The following is a 20656-nucleotide window of genomic DNA, read 5'->3' as shown; positions in this document are numbered from 1 at the left end:
GTTTTTCCCTTTTCTTTCCTCGCAGACCAATTAGTAAAGGTGGTCATAACACAGAGTGTGGCTCCTGTTTTCAGTGTCTCTTCTTTAAATATCCTTGGAAAGGGAGCACCGGGGGATACCTTCTGTTAAGCTGAAGGGGATTATTGCTGCAGTTGGGCTAATTATTCCCATCTTTGCGGCCTCTCCACTCTACCTGCCCTGACCTCTCCTCCTGGAGCAGATCTGGTGTCACTCCCTGCCTGTCCCTGCCCCTCTGCCCTCCCTCAGTGCTGGGGGATTGTCCCACCACTGTCCTTGGGGGGACAGAGGGCTTTGTCCCCAGGAGCCGAGGGGAGTTTGGACAACGCTCCCAGGCACAGGGGGTGTCCTGTGCAGCGCTGGGGGTCGATGATCATTGAGATAATCCATGATTCTGTGAGCTGGGTGAGCTTGGTGATGCTCCAAGGCAAAGACAGAGGCTGATGGGGGATTTTGAGGGGTGAGGTGCAGTCCCGAGGGGCAGGGAGGGCTGTGTTAACTCCCCAGCGCTTGAAGAGAGGTGATGAAACCTCTTGTATGGAGAGCTTTGAATAGCGCGTGTGGGGCTTTGAAAGGGCTCTCTGCCCCTTATCAGCGCTGCAGTTTATGGCTCCCCCCAGCTCCTGCCCCGGGCTGTCTGCCTGGAAGTGCCAGATGTAATTTCAGATGGATTTCATCAGTGTCTCGAGTCAGAATGAAATTCCATGAGGTGTTTGTAAATGACTCAAAACATCTAAAGGAGCCTCTCCTGTGGCTCCTGAGGACATCCAGCTCCGCCTGTTTGTGCAGGGCTGGAGATGCACTTTTGAGATAAACCAACTGTTTTCTGTGCATTGCAAAGAAGCGTTTTTTGCGGGGCTGCGCTTTTGGAGTTGAAATTGGGCGAGTAGGGGGAGTTCAGTGTGGTAAAATTGTTCCTTGTCCTAGGAAACATTTTATCTCTTCTTTGATTAAAGGTTACTTCTGTTCCTGGCTTGGTCTCGGTGTGTGGGGTGCTCAGGAGCAGCTCTGCTCCTTCCCCTGCGCAGGGAAATGTCACTTCACCCGAGTTTCCCGGTGCGGGGGGCACATCTGGCCAGCTGTGCGCGTCCTCAGGGCAGGTCAGGGCTGTCACACCCGGGCGAGGGGCCGAGTGATGGGCAAACGAGGCTCCTCCCGGCTGGTTGATGTGGATCTCCAGGTACCAGGAGAAGGGGCTGTTCCTGCTCTGCAGGGTCACTGTGTTGGCTGGAGACCACAGTGACAACAGGAGTGCCAGAGGAGACTGTCCCAAGGGAAGGGATAATCTGGAGGGATTCCTTCCTGGAGCTTGGTCTGTGTTTGTGGCCGCTCAGGGTTATGTGAGGAGCCTTTGTATAAAAAATGACATTTATATCTGGAGCTGCGCTCGACTTTGGCGTGGTCAGAACTAAAGGAAATGTAAGGTTTGGGAATGTGGCTCGTGTTCCTGCCCTGGTGCTGACCCACCTGGGACCAAGTGCTGACTCTCCCCCTGCAGGATCCGAGTGTTTCATTACAGATCCTGCGTGTGCTGGGCTGAGAGCGGCTGGGATTGAGTTTCCTGTGTGCTCTAAGGTGAGACCTGTGAGGAAGCTGTGAGGAAGCTGTGAGGAAACTGTGAGGAAACTGTGAGGAGCTGCTCGTGCTCTCTGCTGGTACCTGTAGTTCATGGTGTTACTGAGCCCAAAGCTGGGAGTTAATCCCAAGTCGGAATCGCCTTTTGTGGTTGATTTTTCAGCTCCCACTGACTCTGAATTCAAGGGCAAACTTTACCCTGAGCAAATTCTGCCCTCTGAAGTTACTGCTTATGTGTGGTTTTACCTCCTGCCTCATCAGCATGACAAAGGGCGCTGCCTGGAGCTGCCTGCAGGGATTTGTACAAGGAGCTTTTAACAATGGACGTCTCCAAATTGGGCAGAAAACTACACGGGTTTTCCCTCAGCATTTCCCGGTGCAATAATGGGGAGCTTGGCAGGCGTGAACAGGCAGAAGTAATAAATATTGCTGTTGGGGGTAAAAAAAGGGAAGCAGGTAAAAATCTGCTCGAGCTCTGGGGCATGGCTTGGAGTCGCTGCCTGGGAGAAAAGATTTGGAGAGGATGGGACCAAAATGAGGGTTATTGGGACCAAAATGAAGGTATTGGGACCAAAATGAGGAGGTTGGGCTTGTGCTGTGACAAAGGGAGTGACTCTGGGGCTTGTGGGGCCTTGCAGGGCTGTGCTGGTGGGTGGGTGATCCAGAAACAGCAGCTGTGAGCAGGAGGAGTCCCCGCTGCTCCCTGGTTTTCTCCTCATCCCCAGCAGCATCTTGGGCTCCCGCCAAACCCCAGCACCCTGCGCACACCTGGGCTGCTGTCCTGTCTGCTCTCCTGCCTCATCCATCTCCCCTGTCCCTGCCCTCCTGCCTTTCCATTTCAAACCCTGCCTGGCTCCAGCCCCAGCTCCGTGTCCTCCTGGCTCCAGGCTGGTGTTTGCCTGGCCCTTGCCTCGGGCAGGAGCTCAGTGATTCTTGCTGAGAGCAAGGTGGGGACCCATCTCCCTGCAGGGTGTGCAATTCCAGCTTTGGGAATCTCTCACCTGCAGCACTGCTGAGCTGCCTCCTCATTTCATGGCTTTGGAGCCCGAGTTCTGCTTTTCCCCCCCATTTCAGTGGTAACTGGATTGCTTTGCCAGCTCCTCCCTTCCCCCGGGTTCCTCCAGGCAGCAGGTGAGGAATGAACACTCTTTTAGCGTGAAGGCACTTATTAATGCTTAATCTCTCAAATTATGTCACTGCTTTTTGTGTCTAATAACAGGGTTTGTTGTCAGGGCTGTCTGAGGGCCGTGCTCGGCTCCAGAGCGGGTTTCATCAGCTCCTGTTGCTCCCCAAAACAGAGGAGGTTTGGACTCCCTGGGCTCCTTTGCTCTGTGGGCCTCCAGGAGCCTCCTGGTGCTTTAAATTCTTGAATGGCAGAATCCTGCTCGGGGGTTGTGGTGTTTGTGTGCAGGGCTCGGTGGAACACCAGGCACAGGAAAGTGAATTTTTGAGTGAGGAGGGGTCGCTTGGCACCGAGTGCTGCAGCCAGGAAAAAACCCCATGGATGCTTCTCCTCAGTAAAACCCGGCAGTTGTGTGCGGTGGGTGAAGCTTTTTGGGCTCGGTGAGGTTTCTTTGCTGCCGGGAGAGCCCCTCCAGCTCCTGCCTGGCTCCATAAGGGATGACAAAGCCGTGCCTGAGGTGTGGTCGGAGCCTCTCCAGACGATAAAAACAAGCAGCACTCACCCACCAGCAGCCCCGTGTCTGTCCAGTTTTGTTTTAGCGGTTGAGAGTGACCCTGCTGGACACGAGTGGAGCCCTGGTAACCCCAGAGAGCAGCAGCAGGATTATTTTGAGGCAGAAGTGAAGCTCTCTGAGGCGGGCGGTGCTTTTGTACATGTCATACGTGTGACTGCAGAGCTGCATTTAGAGCTGGGAGAGGATAAAACCCCCGAGGAGACTGATTGCACCTCGTTTGTTTTTAACGAGTTGTACAGGGGGGGATTGAGCCGGGATTCCGAGACTTGGGGCAGGCTTAAATTCGGACAATTTCCCTCATCCCTGTGAGAGGAAAGATTGGCAGCCACTGGGCTAATTCCTGGGGAAGATGAAATGCCTGTGGATTATGGATTTTTTTTTTAAACTTTCTCTTCCTTCAGCCTTTGGGTTAGGAGGGGAAATAATGGTTTTAGAACTCTTGGGCTGAATTTATGGCCCGTGTTCCCATGTGGGCTGTCACTTAGTCACATTGGCTGCATCTGCTTGTGCTGAGAATCTGCTCATCGGCCCCATAAAACTGAAATCAGGACAAGACAGATTGCTGCTCGATTGTCATCCCGAGTGGCCCAAACTGGGCAAGGACCAGCTGGGGAGAGACAGCCAAGAGCTCAGTGGGGATGTTTTGGTGTAAAGGTTTTTATTTGCTGTAGAATCCTCGTTTGTCTTGTGCCTCGGCACAAACTGTGCTGCCTTGTTGGGAGAAATGAAGGTACAAATGCAGCTGCTGTGGGGTGTTTGTGTGAGGAGGAAGAGCTCTGGCTCTCAGATTGTGAACGTGTGCAGGGTGTGGGGAGACAGAACCATCTCCCATCGCAGGACCTTTGCTGTTCGTGTCGTGGTGAGTGAAACAGGAGCAGAAACGGGCACTGGTGCCTTGCCAGCCCCTGGACAGCAACTCCTGGGAGCAGGGCTGGAGCTCTGGGTGCTCAGGGGGCTGTGACTCCATTGGGGTGCCCACCTGCTTCCCCTGGGCTGTCCCAGTCCTGTCCCTCCCCGTCAGGAAATGAAGGATTTGCTCATCCCTGCCCTCGGCTCTCCTGCTGATGTTTGTTTGTTTGTTTTCTCTCTTGAGCTCTTCCAGATTAGGTTGTTGTTGTTGTTGTTGTTGTTTTTTCCCTGCATTTATCTTCTTACTGACCTGATACAGATTTAATTAAAAAAAAATAAAAAATGGAGCTTTTAGTTTTAGTAAATACAGTTTTGAACATTTTAAGGGACAGTGTTTTTCTGCCGTTACGCAACGACATAAAAGCAAAGCAGAAACACTTGATGAATGTCCTATTGTTTGTTGTCTGATGGCATTAAAGAATGAAAGATGATGTTCAGGAAACACACTGTGACTTTTGACCTCATCTGAAGAGCCTCTGAGTCATGAAAAACAAAAATAATCCATCAGAGCCAGACAGGAGCTCAAAGGGGCATCGCAGAGCCTGGTCTGGTAACACGGGCATTGTTGGGGTGAGGGCAAATCCTGCTGAAGCCCCAAAAGCTGGTGAGATCTGTTTTCTGCTTTCTAGGCTGAGGAATCAGTGTGTTGGGCATGCCTGAGCCTTCCCTCTGTGTTTACAGAGCCCTGGCAGCTGCATTCCAGCGCTGTCAGTCCCCTCCAGGGCCCTGGCACTGGGCACTGCAGGCCAAGGACTGTCTGGTGCCCGGGCTGGGTGTCAAGTGGCTGAGGGTGATGGCTGGGGGAAGTGAGCACGGTGTGTGAAGGGTATGGGGAGAGTTGTGTTCCTGCTGCAGGGCCGAGCTGGGCTTTTCTGAGCTGGCAATGCCTGTTCCTGTGAATGTTCTGTCCTTTCCCCACTGCAGGAGCATCCGGGGCTTACAGGGACAAGGGACTGACCTGGGATATTCTAGAATACGTGTTTTTATTGCAAGGGTTGTGGGTAGAAAGGGCTTTGCCTTCAGCCACCAGCCTGGGCTGGAGGGAAGTCCCCAAAGAGAGAGGGAGAAAGAGCAAGAGGATGAGAGCTGGGAAGAGGGGAGAGAGAGAGCAAGGGGCAGGGTCAGAGTGCAGAGGTGAGAGCAGGTAAAGAGAGCCAGAGAGAGAGCCAGAATGAGAGAGCAGGGCGGAAAAGAGCAAGAGAAGAGCTGAGAGCTCAGGGAGGAGACAGCAAGAGAGCCAGGACCTTGTTACAATCCATTCTATCTCCTTTTGTGATGACTATTCTAATTTACAGTGACCAACCAGCACAAGACACAAAATCCTATAGAATCTACACACAGCCTATAAGAACTACCACATGACCATACAGTGTTATATTTTAAACTCTAAAAACTCCTCTTTAGACTTTTCTGTTTTGCTGCATTGGCCTTTGGATCCCTCAGCCAGCAGAAAGGTAATTGTTCAATTAAAAGGGATTTTTCTTCAGCTGCCCAGGCTGCTGTTTTTAGGTTATAGAGTAGCTAAGGCTCGGTATCCTACAACTCAAAGTGAGCTCCCATCTCTATTTCGATTACAGGTTTCATATTTTCAGAACCTTTTGCTAAGCAATCATATTGATAAGGTTTCCCTGATTCACCTTCCCCAACACCCTCCCTGTGGCAGTGTCTGCCGTGGCACCCTGCAATCCTCCTGCAGAGGGAGAGGAGGGATCCCTGGAGCCTCTCCTGCCTTGGCTTTCCCCTGGGACAGGAGCTCTGTCAGAGCCCTGCCAGCCACGGTGGTGTGACAGTAGCTGGAGCAGATGGTGCCGTTGTCATCGTTTTATTTTCTACCCATGTGCTGAAACAGCTCAAAATAACTCCAGAAATGGTGGCCCAATCCGTGAAGAATGTTCTGCTTGCCCTGAGAAAATCTGCAACATCAGTGGCCACGAGGCTCTGGTGGTTCTGTCTCTTGTGCTCTGACTGGGATCTCGCACTAAGCTGGAGCTGTGGCATGAAGGATCTTTCATATTTAATATCTTCATTACTGTGGCAGCATTGAATATTCACAGAACTCCTGTCAGGGCGCAGCGAATGTTGTCAGCGCTGTGAAATCAAAGAAAGAGGAGCGGCTGAGATCAAAGCGAGCAATAAACACACACCTTGTGTTTCAACAATATCTTTTTCAAGCCTGAGGCAAAACTTGGAGGGGCTCAGGTGCAGCTGGGTGGTGGCTGGGGCTGGCACTTTCCCCCTTTGTCCTGTTGCTCCTAAATCAATCTGAGGTGACCCACAGTGCTGCTGTCACTTGTGATTTGTGCCCATGAGGGGCTCAGATTCTGTGGGTTTGGTGCCTGGAACCAGCTCCTGGTGGGTGTTGGGGCAGTGCTGGTGGTCCAGGGGAGGAAGGACCGAGCCCTGTGAGCTGAGCCTGCCTTGGCTGATTGCTCTGCCCGGTGTTTGAGGGCCTCCTTCTCTTGATCTTTCCACAATTGCTGTTCTGAAGTACCTGGTTTTTCCCACCATGAATTTTGGCCCCTCCTGTGATGCTGCACTGCACACAGACATCACTGACTCGGTGAAGGTGGGAGGCAGTGCCAAGTACCCAAATCTCCAAGTCCTTTTAACGGGTCAGGTGGAAGTTTTCTTCTGACTAAATTCTCTTTAATTTATGAGGCTTCTGGCTGCGTGTTGATCTCATCTCTGTGTCAGCATCATTTGAGCCTGGCACCAGACACAGCAGCATCATCTGCCTCTGCCCACAGAGAGCCTGGGGAGGGAACTGATGTGCAGCTGGGGGCTGGAGCAGCTCCTGGGAAGTGCAGGATGTGGCCCTGCCCAGCACAGGAAGGCTCAGCCCTGTCCCCAGGGCTCAGTGTGCCACAGACTGGCTGCTGCTGCTGCTGCAGAGACAGGAAAATTCCTGGGGCTGGCAGGAGGGCAGGGCAGCGCTGCAGGGAGGGCTCCTCACAGTGCACTCTGCAGTTTTTAGAGTTAAATGCAGAATATTTAGTTTAACCCAGGCAGTGCAGAGTGTGTGCACTTTGCAGATGGCCCAGGGTCACAGTTATGGACACGAAAAGAACCACGCTCACTCGTTAGGTAGAAGCAGGGAAAAGAAGGCAGTTTGTTATGATTTAGGGTTTATATAGTATTTGGGATTTGGTCAAGGATTGGTCAATGAGAGGAACACCTCTCTGACCCCAGTGGTCAATACAGAAGTCCATTGCCAAGAGGAATGAAAACAACATACATTGTTTAGAGCGACTCCAAAGGAAAATATGCAAACAGTCATCAGAAGGCTGAGGATTAGGGCGACATCCCAGGGCTTGTGTTTGAGCCCAGGCTCAGGTTAGACTGCAGGGATGTCCCCCAGTGCAGTGGGGGCTGCTCCCTGTGCTCCTGAAGGGCTCTGGGGCTCTGGGTGTTTCCCCTCCTCAATCCCACAGCTCAGGCTGTGCTCAGGGCTCTGGGCTGTGACACGGAGCTCGTGTGAGGAGGAACAGCAGAGCTGCTCCCAAGGATTGGCTGCTGTCGTGGTTTGAAAGCAAAACCAGTGAGAGGCTCCAAGTCAGAAATACAATTTAATAAGAAGAAAGGTAAAAAGGTAAAAATAAAATCGATGCAATAACACAAAGGAGCACTGCCAGAGTCAGAACACACCCTGAGCAGGGTGGGGGGAGCAGTCCAGGTGAGGGGCTCTTCCTGAAGCAGTGATCCCACAGAAAGGTCTGGGAGCTCTGCTCCTCTGGGAATCCAGTGGCTCAGGGCTGCTTGTCCTGTCCCAAATCCCAGATTCTCTCCAGGTGGGAATGCTTGGCTCCTCCCCCTGGGCATTGGGAGCATCTCCCAATGGGATGAGGAGTCGTGCAGTGGCTCCTTGATGGCCCATTAAACAGAGAGAGCTCCTGGAGGGAGTTCCCTGTGAGTCCTGGGCAAGGCATTGATGGGCCATGAGCAGAAGAGCCCAAAGGAGGGGCCTGGGAAAACACTGCCCCACCTGGTTCCAACAGCTCATGGGGATGGGGATGGAATAAATACTGTGTGTACATCCCACACCACAACCCAGGAGAGCTGCTCACAGCCTGCCACAGGCTCCTCGATGGCTCACAGGGAGGCAGCTCCTGTCTGGGAGCTCGGCTCTGTGCTGTCTCAGCAGACAGGGTGGGTGTTTTCAGCCTCCTGTTCCTGACAGGGTGTTTCAGACTGACAGAGTGACTTTTGGGGTGTTTCTCAGCTCTTTGATGGGCTGAATTGCACTGCAGGGAGCTCAGGATGGGTGTGCCAGTGCTCAGACGGGCTGTACTGAGGGAGATGAGGGTGATCCTGTATCCACCAGCCTGTCCCTGCCTTGGGAGCTGGTTTGGTACCCACTGGAGCATGAAATAAGTTCTGTCAGCTTGTTTCTGACCTCACATTAATTGTGGTAGCCACGAGACCCTGCTGGCCACGGGGACTGTGCCGTGTCTGTGTGATTGCAGTTGTCCCCAGAGCAGGTGAGCCCTGCCAGGCTCCTGTCCCCAGACTGCTCTGGGAGGGGTTTGTGCTCTGCTGCTCCTCCTCATTCCACTGAGCCGCACAGGGGAGCTCGCTTAGTGGGGATGGATGCCTGCTTTTCTTTCTCCAGGCAATGCAATCTCTCACAAAAGCAATTCCTGCCTCCTCACGGTGTCGTTTGCCAGCCAAGGCAAAGCAATCACTCGATGGGGCAGAACAGCTGTTGTGCCTTCGATTGCCCCAGTTCAGAAAGACTCCAGGGGCATTTTTTGGGAACTTTTTTCCCCCTTTTTTCCCTCTCCCCATCCTTTTTGGTGTCAGTGGGGAGGCTGGGGGAGCAGCCTGTGACACTGTCCTGGACTCTGCCTGATGTTGCAGCCACATCTGGGTACAAGCCCAGCCTTGGAAAGGCAGTGCTGAGGGAATATCAACCTTCCAGCATTTTCTGTACAGGAAATAATGACTGCTGCAAGCCTGGGAGCTGCCGAGTCTCCCTTCAAACCAGCAGCGGGGGAGACGCTGTGATTTGCAGCAGGTTGGGCTCAGCCTGGGATGGGAAGAGTCAAAGAGAATTAGCTGGTAAATAAGATCTGCCTTCCCTTTGATCCGCTCGACGTGTTCAACTGCTTAAAGGCTTCCCAAGCAAGCAGGATTTTGGGGAGGAAGAATTTATCCCCCCTCATCGACCCTCTCGGGGCTCAGTGAAATGAGCAGGGGGTTGGGAGGAAATCCCGAGGCAGGCTGGTAAATCCCTGCCAAAGAGGCTTCTCTCCCCTGTCTCACAGAGAGCCTGCTGAGCACACGGGGCAGGCAGCCTTTGAAACTGCTGCTGCCTCCTTTCCTGCTGCCACCTAAGCCCTGCTGATCAGAGCTCTAAGCTAGCTAAAGTTGGTGGGCTTAGGGACAGCCTGAGTTTTTTTTGCATCATATTGTGGAATGAGCTGGGGGACTGGGGGTGCCAACACCACCCTCAAAGGCTCTTGGGGAAAGCTGGGCTGGGAAGGGTGGGCTCTGCACTGCGGCTGGGTTTGCTCAGGTAAACCAGCCAAAAGTGAGAAAGGGGTGAAAGATCAGGGAATTTAAATGAGATTTAGTGACAAGAGATGCTGCAGGTGGAGATGGAGGTGCGCAGGTTTTGGGTGAAGTGAGGGTGCAGCAGGTTTTTTTTATTTGTTTTATTTGTGCAGACAAAGCCATTCCCCCTGTGCTGCAGCTCGGGCCCCGGGCTGGGGTTTGTGTTGGATAATCTGCTCTCTAATTGCTCCCCTGCTCTGGGGCAGCTGCTGAACTGGGCCTAAGCTGATTTGGGATGGCAAATTCCCTTAGTTTAATTCTCAGCAAACCTTGAGGACTTTATCAGCATGAGAGTGTTCCTTGGCTTTTCTCTGGCCGCGGTCCTGCCCTGGAGACCCCCGTGGTGACCCCTGGCAGCAGCTCACAGAGAGCTGGGGGGGCTCTGCTGGTCTGGGAGGGACTTGGGACAGGGGATGGAGTGACAGGAACAGAAAATGGGTGTCCCTGCTGCTGTGGTGACACTGCTGTGCCCCAAAAGCTGTTCTGCTGTGAATCCAGACCTGTCTCGTGTCCCTTTGGAAAGTGTCCAGCCCTTGGAGAAAAGAGCAAAAGTTTCAGACCTCCAAGGAGTTACTTAAACTATAATAAATCATTAAAAAAAAATCATAAAAAGAAAAAAAAAATGCATTTTTTTGAGACAATTTCTCTTGCAGCTCTGTCCTATTGCTCCAAAAGGCATCTTTGAACCTAAAACAAGTTTTCTGTCCTCTCGACTTGGCATCCTGAAATTCCGTGTAATTTCTCAGCTCGCTGCTTATTAGTGCCTGCAATTAATGAGCTCATCGTCCATATTCCTTCCTCTGTCTGCTCCTGGGAAAAACAGAACTTGGAGCAGTGCACAAAGGAGATGAAAAGGAAGTTGCTTATGAATTATGAACAGCCTTTCAGGCCGCTGCTGTTCACGGTGCTGTCACTCTGCTTTAATTAAGTAATCCAGACAGAATGATGCTTTTTTTTAAAAAGCCCTGTTGGTGTTTGATCACCTTTCAGAGGTAACGCTTAACTCGCGTTTGTTGAGTTTTCATTTTCAATAAGGAGAGCGTGTGCTTTGTGCCTTTTTCTGATTAAATAACGGTGAAGGAGGATGCTGAGCACAAAGCAAGAGCCCAGGGGCTCTGCTTGGCTGGGCTTGGGAGTTGCCTGGGTGGTCTCTGGGGTATTTTTTTGGTACTTTGTGGATATTTTGTGGTATTTTGTGGGTGCTTTGTGGGTATTTTGTGGCTGACATGAAGGGTGGAGCTGCTCGGGTGAGTCCCAGAGTGTGCCAATGCAACCAGCACCTCCCCGCGTTGCCCTCCCCTGCTGCTGAAATGTTATTTTTTTTCTGTATTTCCCCCCCTCCCCGCACCCACCCGCGGGCAGCGCTGCCGCCGCCGGGTTTATTTTGGGATCGGGGTGTGTAAATCGAGCCTCTGGTGCCAGCCTTGTGATCCGGGCACTGCGCAGGATCCGGGCGGGATGGTCCCTGTCCTGCCTGAGACAGTCCTGGACCCAAACCCAGCCGGGATTGTCCCTGCCCTGCCTGGGACAGTCCCAGACCCAGCCGGGATTGTCCCTGCCCTGCTCGGGGACAGTCCTGGTCCCTGTCCCTTTTGGGCCATGTCCCTTTTGGGTTGTGTCCTCTGGGTCATGTCCCTTTTAGGCCATGTCCCCTTGTCCCTGTCCCCTGGGCTGTGTCCCTTTCAGGCCGTGTCCCCCGGGCCATGTCCCCTGGGCCGTGTCCCTTTCAGGCCATGTCCCCTTGTCCCTGTCCCCCGGTCCCTGTCCCCTGGTCCTGTCCCCTTGTCCCTGTCCCCTGGGCTATGTCCCTTCATCCGTTTCCCCTGTCCCCTGGTCCCTGTCCCCTGGTCCCTGTCCCCCGGTCCCTGTCCCCTGGGCTGACCCCCTGTCCTGGCACAGGTCCCCAGATTTGCTGTGGCTCCCCTGGATCCCTGGCAGTGCCCAAGGCCAGGCTGGACACTGGGGTTTGGAGCAGCCTGGGGACGGTGGAAGTGTCCCTGCCATGGCAGGGGTGACACTGGGTGGGCTCTGAGGTCCCTCCCAACCCAGACCACCATCCCAGGGTTCTGTGATCCTTGGGAGCACTCGAGGCCAGGCTGGATGGAGCTCTGAGCCACCACCTGCTCCAGTGGAAGGTGTCCCTGTCCACTGCAGGGGTTGGAACGAGATGATGGTGGCAGGAGCTGCCCAGGCTCTCACCAGTTAAACTCTGCTGCTGGGCAGACTGGGTGCTGCTGGGGCTGCAAACACCAGTGCTGCTGGTGGAATGAAATTGGGCTTTTCCTCCTGCTCCTGGCAATAAAACCTTTGCCTCGCAGGTACCTTTGCCTCCAGGGTGCCTGCAGGTACCTGCACAGCTCCAGGTGACTCCCCCAAGGCCTCTCCTCCCACCAGGCAGGCTCCAGGTCTGGGAAATGAGAGATTTAGAGGAGCTGTTCTGGCTCCAGGTCTGGGAAATGAGAGGTTTGCAGGAGCTGTTCTGGCTCCAGGTCTGGGAAATGAGAGGTTTGGAGGAGCTGTTAATTATGGGATGGGCTGTTGCTTTTTAGATAGTGTCCCTGGTTAAGGAGAATAGTTCTGCTGGGGATGGATAACCTTCTTTGGAGGGTTTGTGTTTATCTGCCATGCAGAGGGTGCTGTTCAAGTTTATCTCTGTGCAGCTTTCTTTGCTCTAATTATGCATCACTGAGCCATTGCTTCAAGGCGGGGCTGGTTTTACACTTTTAAGAATATTTTAGAGTATTTTTTTTTTCCCCCTTGATGTTGTTTTTTCCCTAAGAGGGATTTCCCCTTCCCCCACTCAAAAGGAAAAACAAAGAGGATTATCATTGTGGACTTCTTTCACAATTCTCATTCCATCTTTGAGAGTTCAGATCTAGAATATGTCGTTTTAATATGATTTAAATTCTCTTTGGTTGTATGAATTTATTACCTGAGTGAAAACCCAAGGCAAAGCTGAGACTTTCCCTCCCTCCCATCCCTTGGCTCGTGGTTTTGTTCCCCAGCACGGGTGGCTCAGGCACAGAGGGGCTCTGCAGGAGCAGCAGAGGATGTTGTGCTTCACCTGCTGGGAGATGTTTCTGCCCTCCAGAGCAATCCAGGCATGGCCCCAGATCCCTCTGTCCAAATGGGCTGGCACTGGGGGTGTTCCCTGAGCTGCAGTGGGTTTGGGGTGCTCCCAGGGTGTTTCACTGATGGACCTCTGGCTTTTCTCCCTGTAACAGAAAGGCAGCTCTTCCTCTCTGAAAAATTAATGTCTGCATCCCCCCGAGCCCCCCTGAGCAGCATCGTGCGTGCCACGGTGGGTGTGGGGGCTGTCCCTGCCTGTCCCTGAGCGGCACGGGCAGGGAGCAGCATCCCCAGCTCCTGAGCACAGCCCTGCCCCTTCCTTTGTGCTGGAGAGCCCTGGCACTGCCCAGAGCAAGCAGTGAGCAGCAGCCCTGCCTGCAGCAGCTCCCTGCCTGTGCTGAATCACTGCGCTGCTGCGGGGCCAGGGCTGCAGCCCTGCACAGCCAGGAGACCCAGAGCTGCAGCCCTGCCTGGCCAGGAGACCCAGAGCTGCAGCCCTGCCTGGCCAGGAGACCCAGAGCTGCAGCCCTGCCTGGCCAGGAGACCCAGAGCTGCAGCCCTGCACGGCCAGGAGACCCAGAGCTGCAGCCCTGCCTGGTCTGGAGACCCAGAGCTGCAGCCCTGCCTGGCCAGGAGACCCAGAGCTGCAGCCCTGCCTGCCCAGGAGACCCAGAACTGCAGCCCTGCCTGGCCAGGAGACCCAGAGCTGCAGCCCTGCCTGGCCAGGAGACCCAGAGCTGCAGCCCTGCCTGGTCTGGAGACCCAGAGCTGCAGCCCTGCCTGGCCAGGAGACCCAGAGCTGCAGCCCTGCCTGCCCAGGAGACCCAGAGCTGCAGCCCTGCCTGGCCAGGAGAAGTGCAAGGTCTTCCCCATGGGGGATGCTGTCCTTAGAGCCAGCAGATAAACCCTCTGCAGTCCCCTCTGGATGGGAAATTGCTGTCCAGAGGCAAGGAAGGACTAAGTGTGGGGAGACATTTAACTGCTCTTCCCCCAGAAAAAAAAAAAACCTGTGAGGGAGAGAGGAGAGGAGGCAGAGTAAGGGAACAGCCTGGTGTAAAGGCGGCACAGCAGAGCTGTGTCAGTGTTTTGCCCTGGAATGTGCAGTTGGGAAGGGAAGGTGTCACTGCCGGAAGGTTTGTAGTGAACAGAGGGGAGCCCTGCTGGTGAGGGGGCAGGAGCTGCTGCTGCCATCCACATTTCCCTGCCAAAAACAGGGCAGTGCTTTGGGAAAGCTGCTGTGCCCAGCCCCACGAGTGTGTTTGGGGCAGAGGGGTCACCCCTGTGTACGTGCACACACACACAGTCACAGCAGAGCAGCATTTCTGTGCCAGTTTTACACTCCTGTTTGTGCCTAGCTTGCTTTTGTGACCCCTGCACTGGGTTAATACCATATTTTAGTATCTCAGTGCTGTGAATAATATCAAGCATCAGCCAGATGAGGCCTGGATATAATCAATATGATCCTTTGAGCACTGGGAGGAGGGCAGCCATATGTCCAAATAATTAGGGCCCACCAATTAGAGCAAAAATTAGATACTTAATTCTTTCCTATTTTATACCTCCATTTTTATGGGTGATTTCATTCCAGTGCAATTTCTCCAGCTTCCTTGGTTCTCCAGTCCTGTCAAATGGCTCTGTAGCTGTCTAAGGCAGTAATTAAATTGCAGAGTCATCTTGCTAAGGCTTAAAAAAAACCTGGGTGAGAGATCTGGTTACTGGCCCTGGAGTTTCTCTGGTGTGGTTCCATACATCCAGTTAATTTACTGCCAGCACACAAACCCACAAGTTTCCTCCTTGCTGGTGGTAACCTGAGCTCCTCTGCTGGATTCGGCCATGGCAGGCATGTGATCACACTAATAGCTGATTATTCATCACTGCCAGTGGCTGTAATTATATCAGCTCTTGGGAAGGCAGATAAAAGCACCGTGTGTCCACCCAGCACAGGGAGCAGGGCCCTGCCCCGGGGGGCACATAATGGTCGTTGGAGACTTCATTTCCTTCTGCAGATTAAAAAAACAACGGTGAGATTTGGCACCTTTCTGCTCCCACCCCAATGCCCAGACCTGTTTGCTTTGCTCTGTGCCCTGCAGGGAGGGTTTGGGGTTAGAGCAGGGGTTGTGCTGTCCCCTCTCAGCCACCACTGAGTGAGACCCTCTTCTCCAAGAGTCCAAAACCCATCTCTGGGTTGTCCTAGTTTCCCCCCATGTGTCATTTTTGGATGGTTTTTAAGACGATGAGTGTGTTGTGGTAGCTGTGTGTCCCTGCTGGGTGTATCCACAGGGATGGGAGGATCCCTTCCCACAGCAAACACTCCTCCTGGGAGACTGGTTAAACTGGGAAATGCAGAGTGTGGAGCGTGCTCCAGGAGTCTGTCAGCACTTAGCCTGCTGCTCACAGGGATCTCCTGGGGCAGAACTGGGTCAGAGCAGTGTCCTGGCTGCACTGGGATGAGCATTTTGCTTCAGACATCTTAAATAACCCATGGAATTTGGAGGCAGCTGGCAGGAGTTGCCTCTGTGTTCATTGTGAGGGATGCAGTGACCGGGACACGCTTTTGCTTGTGCATCAATGACCAGACCTTCCCTTTGCTCCTGTTGTGGCAGGTTTTGCCTGATGGGCGTTAGTTTTTTCCTCTCCTTTCCAGGTACCTTTGCTGAGAGGTGGCAGAGCAGCCTCAGGACACCACCATGATGGAGGATCACGCACCTGGCCAGGAAAAACACTTCTCCTCAGGTGAGCACGTCCAGGAGGTGGTGAAGGACCCACTGCTGGGCTGAGGAGGGACAGGGAGAACAGGGTGGTGCTGCGAGGGGTCCCTGGGGACCCTCAGTGTGTGTGCAAGGACACTCTGGGTCAGCTGGCTGCAGCCAGGGCACCTCGGAGAGCTCACAAGAGGCTCCAACATTCACAGTCACAGGAAAATGCTGCTCATGGCTCTCATTGTGCAGCACGAGCAGAATAACTCCTGGTGTCCAGGGCTAGGGACAATCCCACTGCTGCAGCTTTGCAAGTGTGTGTGTTTGTGTTCACTCCTCAGTTGGCTGTGGAAACACAGCCCTGTTTTTATTTGGGGTCACAGCTCAAGGGTGCTGCTTGCTGCCTGCTTTCCTCACCTGCACAGGGGCCTGGGGACAGCTGGACAGGGAGCTCTGGGAGTGGGGGCCATGCTGGAGTCTTCCTCACCATGTTTCAGTCCTGCATTTCTCCAGAAGCTTTTCCTTTCTCATTCCACCCTGCTCCACAGCTGAGCTTGGAAACCTGGTGGGACTCACTCCCGGCTATGCTCCATATAAACATCATCTTAATTTCCTTTTCTTGGGGTGCTCTGGACACCTCTTACACCAGATACATGGGTGGCCTCTGTCCTGGAGAGACTCCACAGCCTCCATTCATCCCGGGCTCTGCAGCTCCTCTCAGCTCGTCTCACACATCACAGGCTCACAGGGATTTCGCTTCTTCTTTTCCAAAAATCACTTTTCCCAGCTCTCATTATTTGATTTGCCCTGCACCCTTGCTGAGAGGAGACTTGTGCCTCTTGCCCTGCTCTTCCAGAAATCTTTTGCCACCATTTCTTGGCACAGAATTGTCCCGCAGCAGCCCCTTTACAAACCCTGGGGCTGGTTTGCAGTCCTGGGAGTGCTCAGCCTGCTCTGGGAGGGAGAGGACAACAGTGACTCAGAATCTGCACATCTTTCCTCCTTATGTTGCTGAGGTTCTCCTCACCTGCTTGTGCCATGCTTTGCCTGTTTCTGCCTGCCCAGTTCACTGGGCTTTTCTTTTGCTGATGGGTTTTTCCTTTTGTTCCTTTTGGTGGTGACACTGGTGCTTTTGGTTGGCATTTTCACGCTTCGCTTTGCTTTTAGTTCAGGTGGTTTTTACTCTTCCAGCTGCAGCTTCTTGCTGCTGTGGATCTGGGCAATCAGAGTTGGTAACCCCCAGGCCCCCAGTTCGTAGCCAAGGCCTTGTTTGTAAGTATTTGAATGTTTTCCAGGCTATCCCCTTCAGATACCAGTCGATGATGGATCGGATGAGCCTGTTTCTGAAACATCTGACGCTAAGAGCACCCCAACTACGGAAGGTGGGAGCTCTTTGACTTTCTGCTTTGGGACCATGATGGATGGGGTCGTGGTAAACCTCACCACAGACCCCCCGAGCCGTGTCCTGAGGGGTTTTTCTCAGGAGGAGAAACCTTTTTGTGTTGGTCTCACAACCGGTGGTGTTTGCTGTGCTCAGAGTGAGAGAATGAGCTTTGAAAGGTGCTGGAAAACAAGAAAAGGTGAATTGTTCATTACACCTCAGGAAAGTTGTTTGTGGTTTGTTTCCTGCAGACTTTTCAGGGGCAGTGCAAGGTCCCAGTCGTGCAGCCTGTGCTGTGTGACACAGGTTTGTGTCACTGTGCTCCCCGAGTCCTGGATGCCTTTTGGGTAGAGAGACTTGTTCACTGTTGTAATTGCCTTCACTTTTTGCGTTCCTCTGGCTGCTTTGATCCCAAGAATCTGCCTTTGGAGACTTGAGATAGAGGCTTTATCTTGCAGAATTGTTCTGGAAGGAAGGAAGGGTGGGCAGAGAGGCTGAGCAGCCCCAGCCCTGTCCTGCTGGAGGCGTGGGCTCAGTGGTTGTCGGGAAAGTGCCTCAAGAAATCAGGACACAAAACCTCTCTGGTGCAGGAGGGGAATATTATCCTGCTTTCCAGTTGGATTGGGACTGTCAGCGTGAGCAGACACCCCTCTGGCAGGTGGAGCCAGGTGTTTCTCTGTCCCAGGGCACGATGCAGCCGCACTGGGCTGTTCTGTGCAGGTCCCACGGGAGCTGTTCTGTGTCTCCAGGCAGGATTGCTGTGCCTGGGCTGATTTTCGTGGTGAATTTTTGGACAAAAAGGCAAAAAGCCTTCAGAAGTGTAGGGCTGTGGCACTTTGTGTGGCAGGGGGGCAGCCCGTGGTGTCCCCGTGGTCCTGGCTTTGTTGTGTCATGGTTAGTCGTGCCCTCCACTGGCTCAAGGGAGGGAGCTGAGTGCTCCTCTGAGCAAGAAATTCCCCAGGCACATCCTGGCCCCCAGAGGGCTTTGCCTCTCAGCAGCTGGGTGAAAGCTGTGTTGTTTTTTCAGATGCCACAGCACCTTTAGTGGAGGAAGGAGACCACGAGGATCAGGGTGGTGCGGAACAGCACGGGGAGATCCCAGAAGGAACCACAGGTGAGGGACACCAAGGGGCAGCTTCTTGTCTTGCTGCAGACAGAGCAGAGAGCTGGACTGGTCGGTGCTGTGAGACAACACCACGAAACCTCTCACGGGGACACTGTTCCCAATGCTGGTTCCTTCTTCTCCAAATAATTCCTCACTTGGAGTTGTCCTCTTGCCTTCCCCATCCTGGGGGAAACTCGCAGCCTTTTCTTCTCTCTTTTCTGTGCTCCACATCTGACAATCCTTCTTTCTGGTGTCTCTGTGGTGGCTTTGGCTCCCACCTCGGGGCTCCTCGCTGCAGGTCTGGCTTGTTCCTGCCCCACAGCCCCTGGGTGCCTGTCCTGCAGCACTTGGGCTCTGCCCAACCCTCGCGGTGTCTTTGGAGTGGCAGGTGAAAACCAGGCCACTGCAGCAGTGCTTTTAAGGATAATGCAGAGGAAGTGAAGTGGCTAATTCAGCCTGAATGCCCTGTGGGCAGTCGCTGCACCTGGGCCTGGTTTTCCAGGGAAGGATGGGCCCTTTCAGAGGCAGAGCAGGGCAGTGGCTGTGGCAGGGCTGTGTGTGAGGGAGCAGGACCTGGGGGGGCAGGTCTGTGTGTGGAAAACGAGGACGTGTCCCCTGTTGTCCCCTGTGCCATGGCCAGTGGCTTTCCCTGGAAGCATCAGGCAGGACCTGAGAAAAGCAGGGGGTAGAAAAGAGCTTCTGCCAGTGCCAAACACTGGAACGACTCAGAGCAGTGAAATTTCTGTGCTGCATCCAGTCCCTGAGCTGCTGGTGGAGCCCTGGGCTGAAACATGGAGGCTCTGGTGCAAGATCTGACTGTCCCAGGGAGCCAGTGTGTCCTGAACTGCTTGGAAAAAAATGGGGAGAACAGAAGAAGTCCTAGATTGACTGGAGAACTGTGGCATTACAAATAGAGTTGTTCAAGCTGGTTTGAAAGTAGTCCTAGAATAAGCTGAAAAAATGCTGGTGGAGACAAACCATCATCACTGTGAAGAAAACCTCACTTCTCTGTGGTCCTGAAGGTCAGGATTTCTCTAGATTTGTATCAGGCTTGGAATTACTGGTCTCTCACAGCCTTTAGGGTTCACAGGTTGGTCACAGACACCAAGGTGAGCTCAGGTAAGAGACATTCATGGTGCTGCTGGCCAGGAAAGGCCAGGTGAGGGTAGAAGAAGGATATAAATCCACAAGTTTCCTTGCTCCTTAACAGCCTGTTTTCTGCCTGGAAGAGCTTGTACTAACCTGCCATTTGGGGTGTGTGGAAGCTGGTGAAAACACTCCTGTGGTCTGTACAGCCCAGGCTGAGCAGATCTACCCATCTCCATCATCACCGTGGGCACATTCCCTTTCTGGTGCTGCCCTGCTGGTGGCACAGCAGAGATCCTGCCCGTTCTGCTGGGCAGCCTCAGCAGGGAGGTAAATTCATTTCTCCAGGCACGTGATTGAACTGTACTCTCATTTTGATCATGTTTTTTTCCCCTGTTTCTTTCTGGAGCAGCCGAAGAGGCGGGCGTCGGAGCCACCCCCAACCTGGAGGACCACGCTGCAGGAGATGCCACCCAAGGTGGGTGAATCCTCTGTCCCTGGGGCAGGTGTGGCTGCCCACCTGTGCAGCTGGCTGGTGGTGGCTTGGAGGGTTTTGTTCTCTGCCCTGCACAGCAGCTCTGCATTTCTCCCCGTTCCTGGCACAGGAGGGCCACACACACGTGGGTTGTTCCAATATACTCATTTCAGGCAGTTGCAGCTTCTCATACCCCAGATTTCCCTCTCAGGTGGCCAAAGGCATGGTGTTTGTTTGTCCAGCTGCAAAATCAGGGTGTTCTCCAGGCTGGAGAAGCTGATGGGCAGAGCTGGGATGTGTTTGTGGCCAGAGGAGCTGCTCAGATTGAGCAGAGGCAGTGCAGGCCCTGCCTGTCACACGTGAAACCCACAAATTGTTTAATTACTGCATCTTTCCAATGTAAAACAGGACTCAAACCTACTCACTCATACCCTGAACTTCAACATAAAGGGATTTTTCTCCTCTTGTGTCCCAGTCTTGTGGAATGTGAGTGACAAAGCCAGACACAGTGGGCAGAGAGTGTTCTCACAGCATTCATTATGTGTCTGCTTAGGGGCTGAAAAATTACCCAGGGACCATGTGGCTACCTGGAAAGCTTCTCCTGACTCTCCTCAGTTCAGACTTGATGGAAAATTGGTTTTCCCAAAGCTCCCATGGGTTCCATGGGGCAGACTCAGGGGTTGAGACCCCCTGTGACATTTCTGTCTTGCCTCCACTGTTCACCACAGCCCAAATTCATTGTGCTGTTTTAGTGAAAACCCATTTTGTGCAGCAGTTTCCTGTGCAGTAAACATAACAAACCCCTCCAGTTGGGCAGTGTCTTTCCCCATCGTGGCTCCATTAGTGCATTTAGACATCCGTGTCTTTTACAGAAGTAAATAGGTTTTGCCTTCTCAGCTCAGGGCAGAATTAAGGTTGTTGTTGCTTTCCACACACAGATGAGCACAATTCTGTGCATTTTACTCCCTGCAATTAGGGTAAAACCTCCACTTGCCTGGCCAATGATTTTTGGACCGTCAGCTCTTCTATATACAAAATAGTGGCAGTGCTATAAAAAAGAAATCAGGATTGTTAGTGGAGGGATTGAAGTTC

At 53.2% G+C, this 20656-nt stretch overlaps 1 protein-coding gene across 15 annotated transcripts in view; it reads left to right on the top strand.

The window, feature by feature from the left end:
• MAPT (microtubule associated protein tau) overlaps positions 1–20656 on the top strand; it is a 42978-nt gene that overhangs the window by 5161 nt on the left and 17161 nt on the right. For 12 of the 15 annotated variants that reach the window (XR_014591703.1, XR_014591704.1, XM_083877551.1 and 9 more), the window contains exons 2-5: positions 15466–15554; positions 16813–16899; positions 17926–18012; positions 19502–19567. Coding sequence is in view for 13 of the 15 variants with exons in the window: in XM_083877551.1 (XP_083733677.1) it covers positions 15509–15554; positions 16813–16899; positions 17926–18012; positions 19502–19567 (286 nt within the window). In the remaining 2 variants the exon portion in view is untranslated. The remainder of the gene's footprint in view (positions 1–15465; positions 15555–16812; positions 16900–17925; positions 18013–19501; positions 19568–20656) is intronic. The other 3 variants (XM_083877553.1, XM_083877552.1, XM_083877556.1) reach the window with 1 other exon arrangement.

Source organism: Zosterops lateralis, assembly GCF_965231275.1.
Source record: "Zosterops lateralis genome assembly, chromosome: 24".
NCBI lineage: Eukaryota > Metazoa > Chordata > Aves > Passeriformes > Zosteropidae > Zosterops > Zosterops lateralis.
The sequence above is the reverse complement of the archived record's forward strand: the minus strand, read 5'-3'. Positions and strand labels throughout refer to the sequence as shown.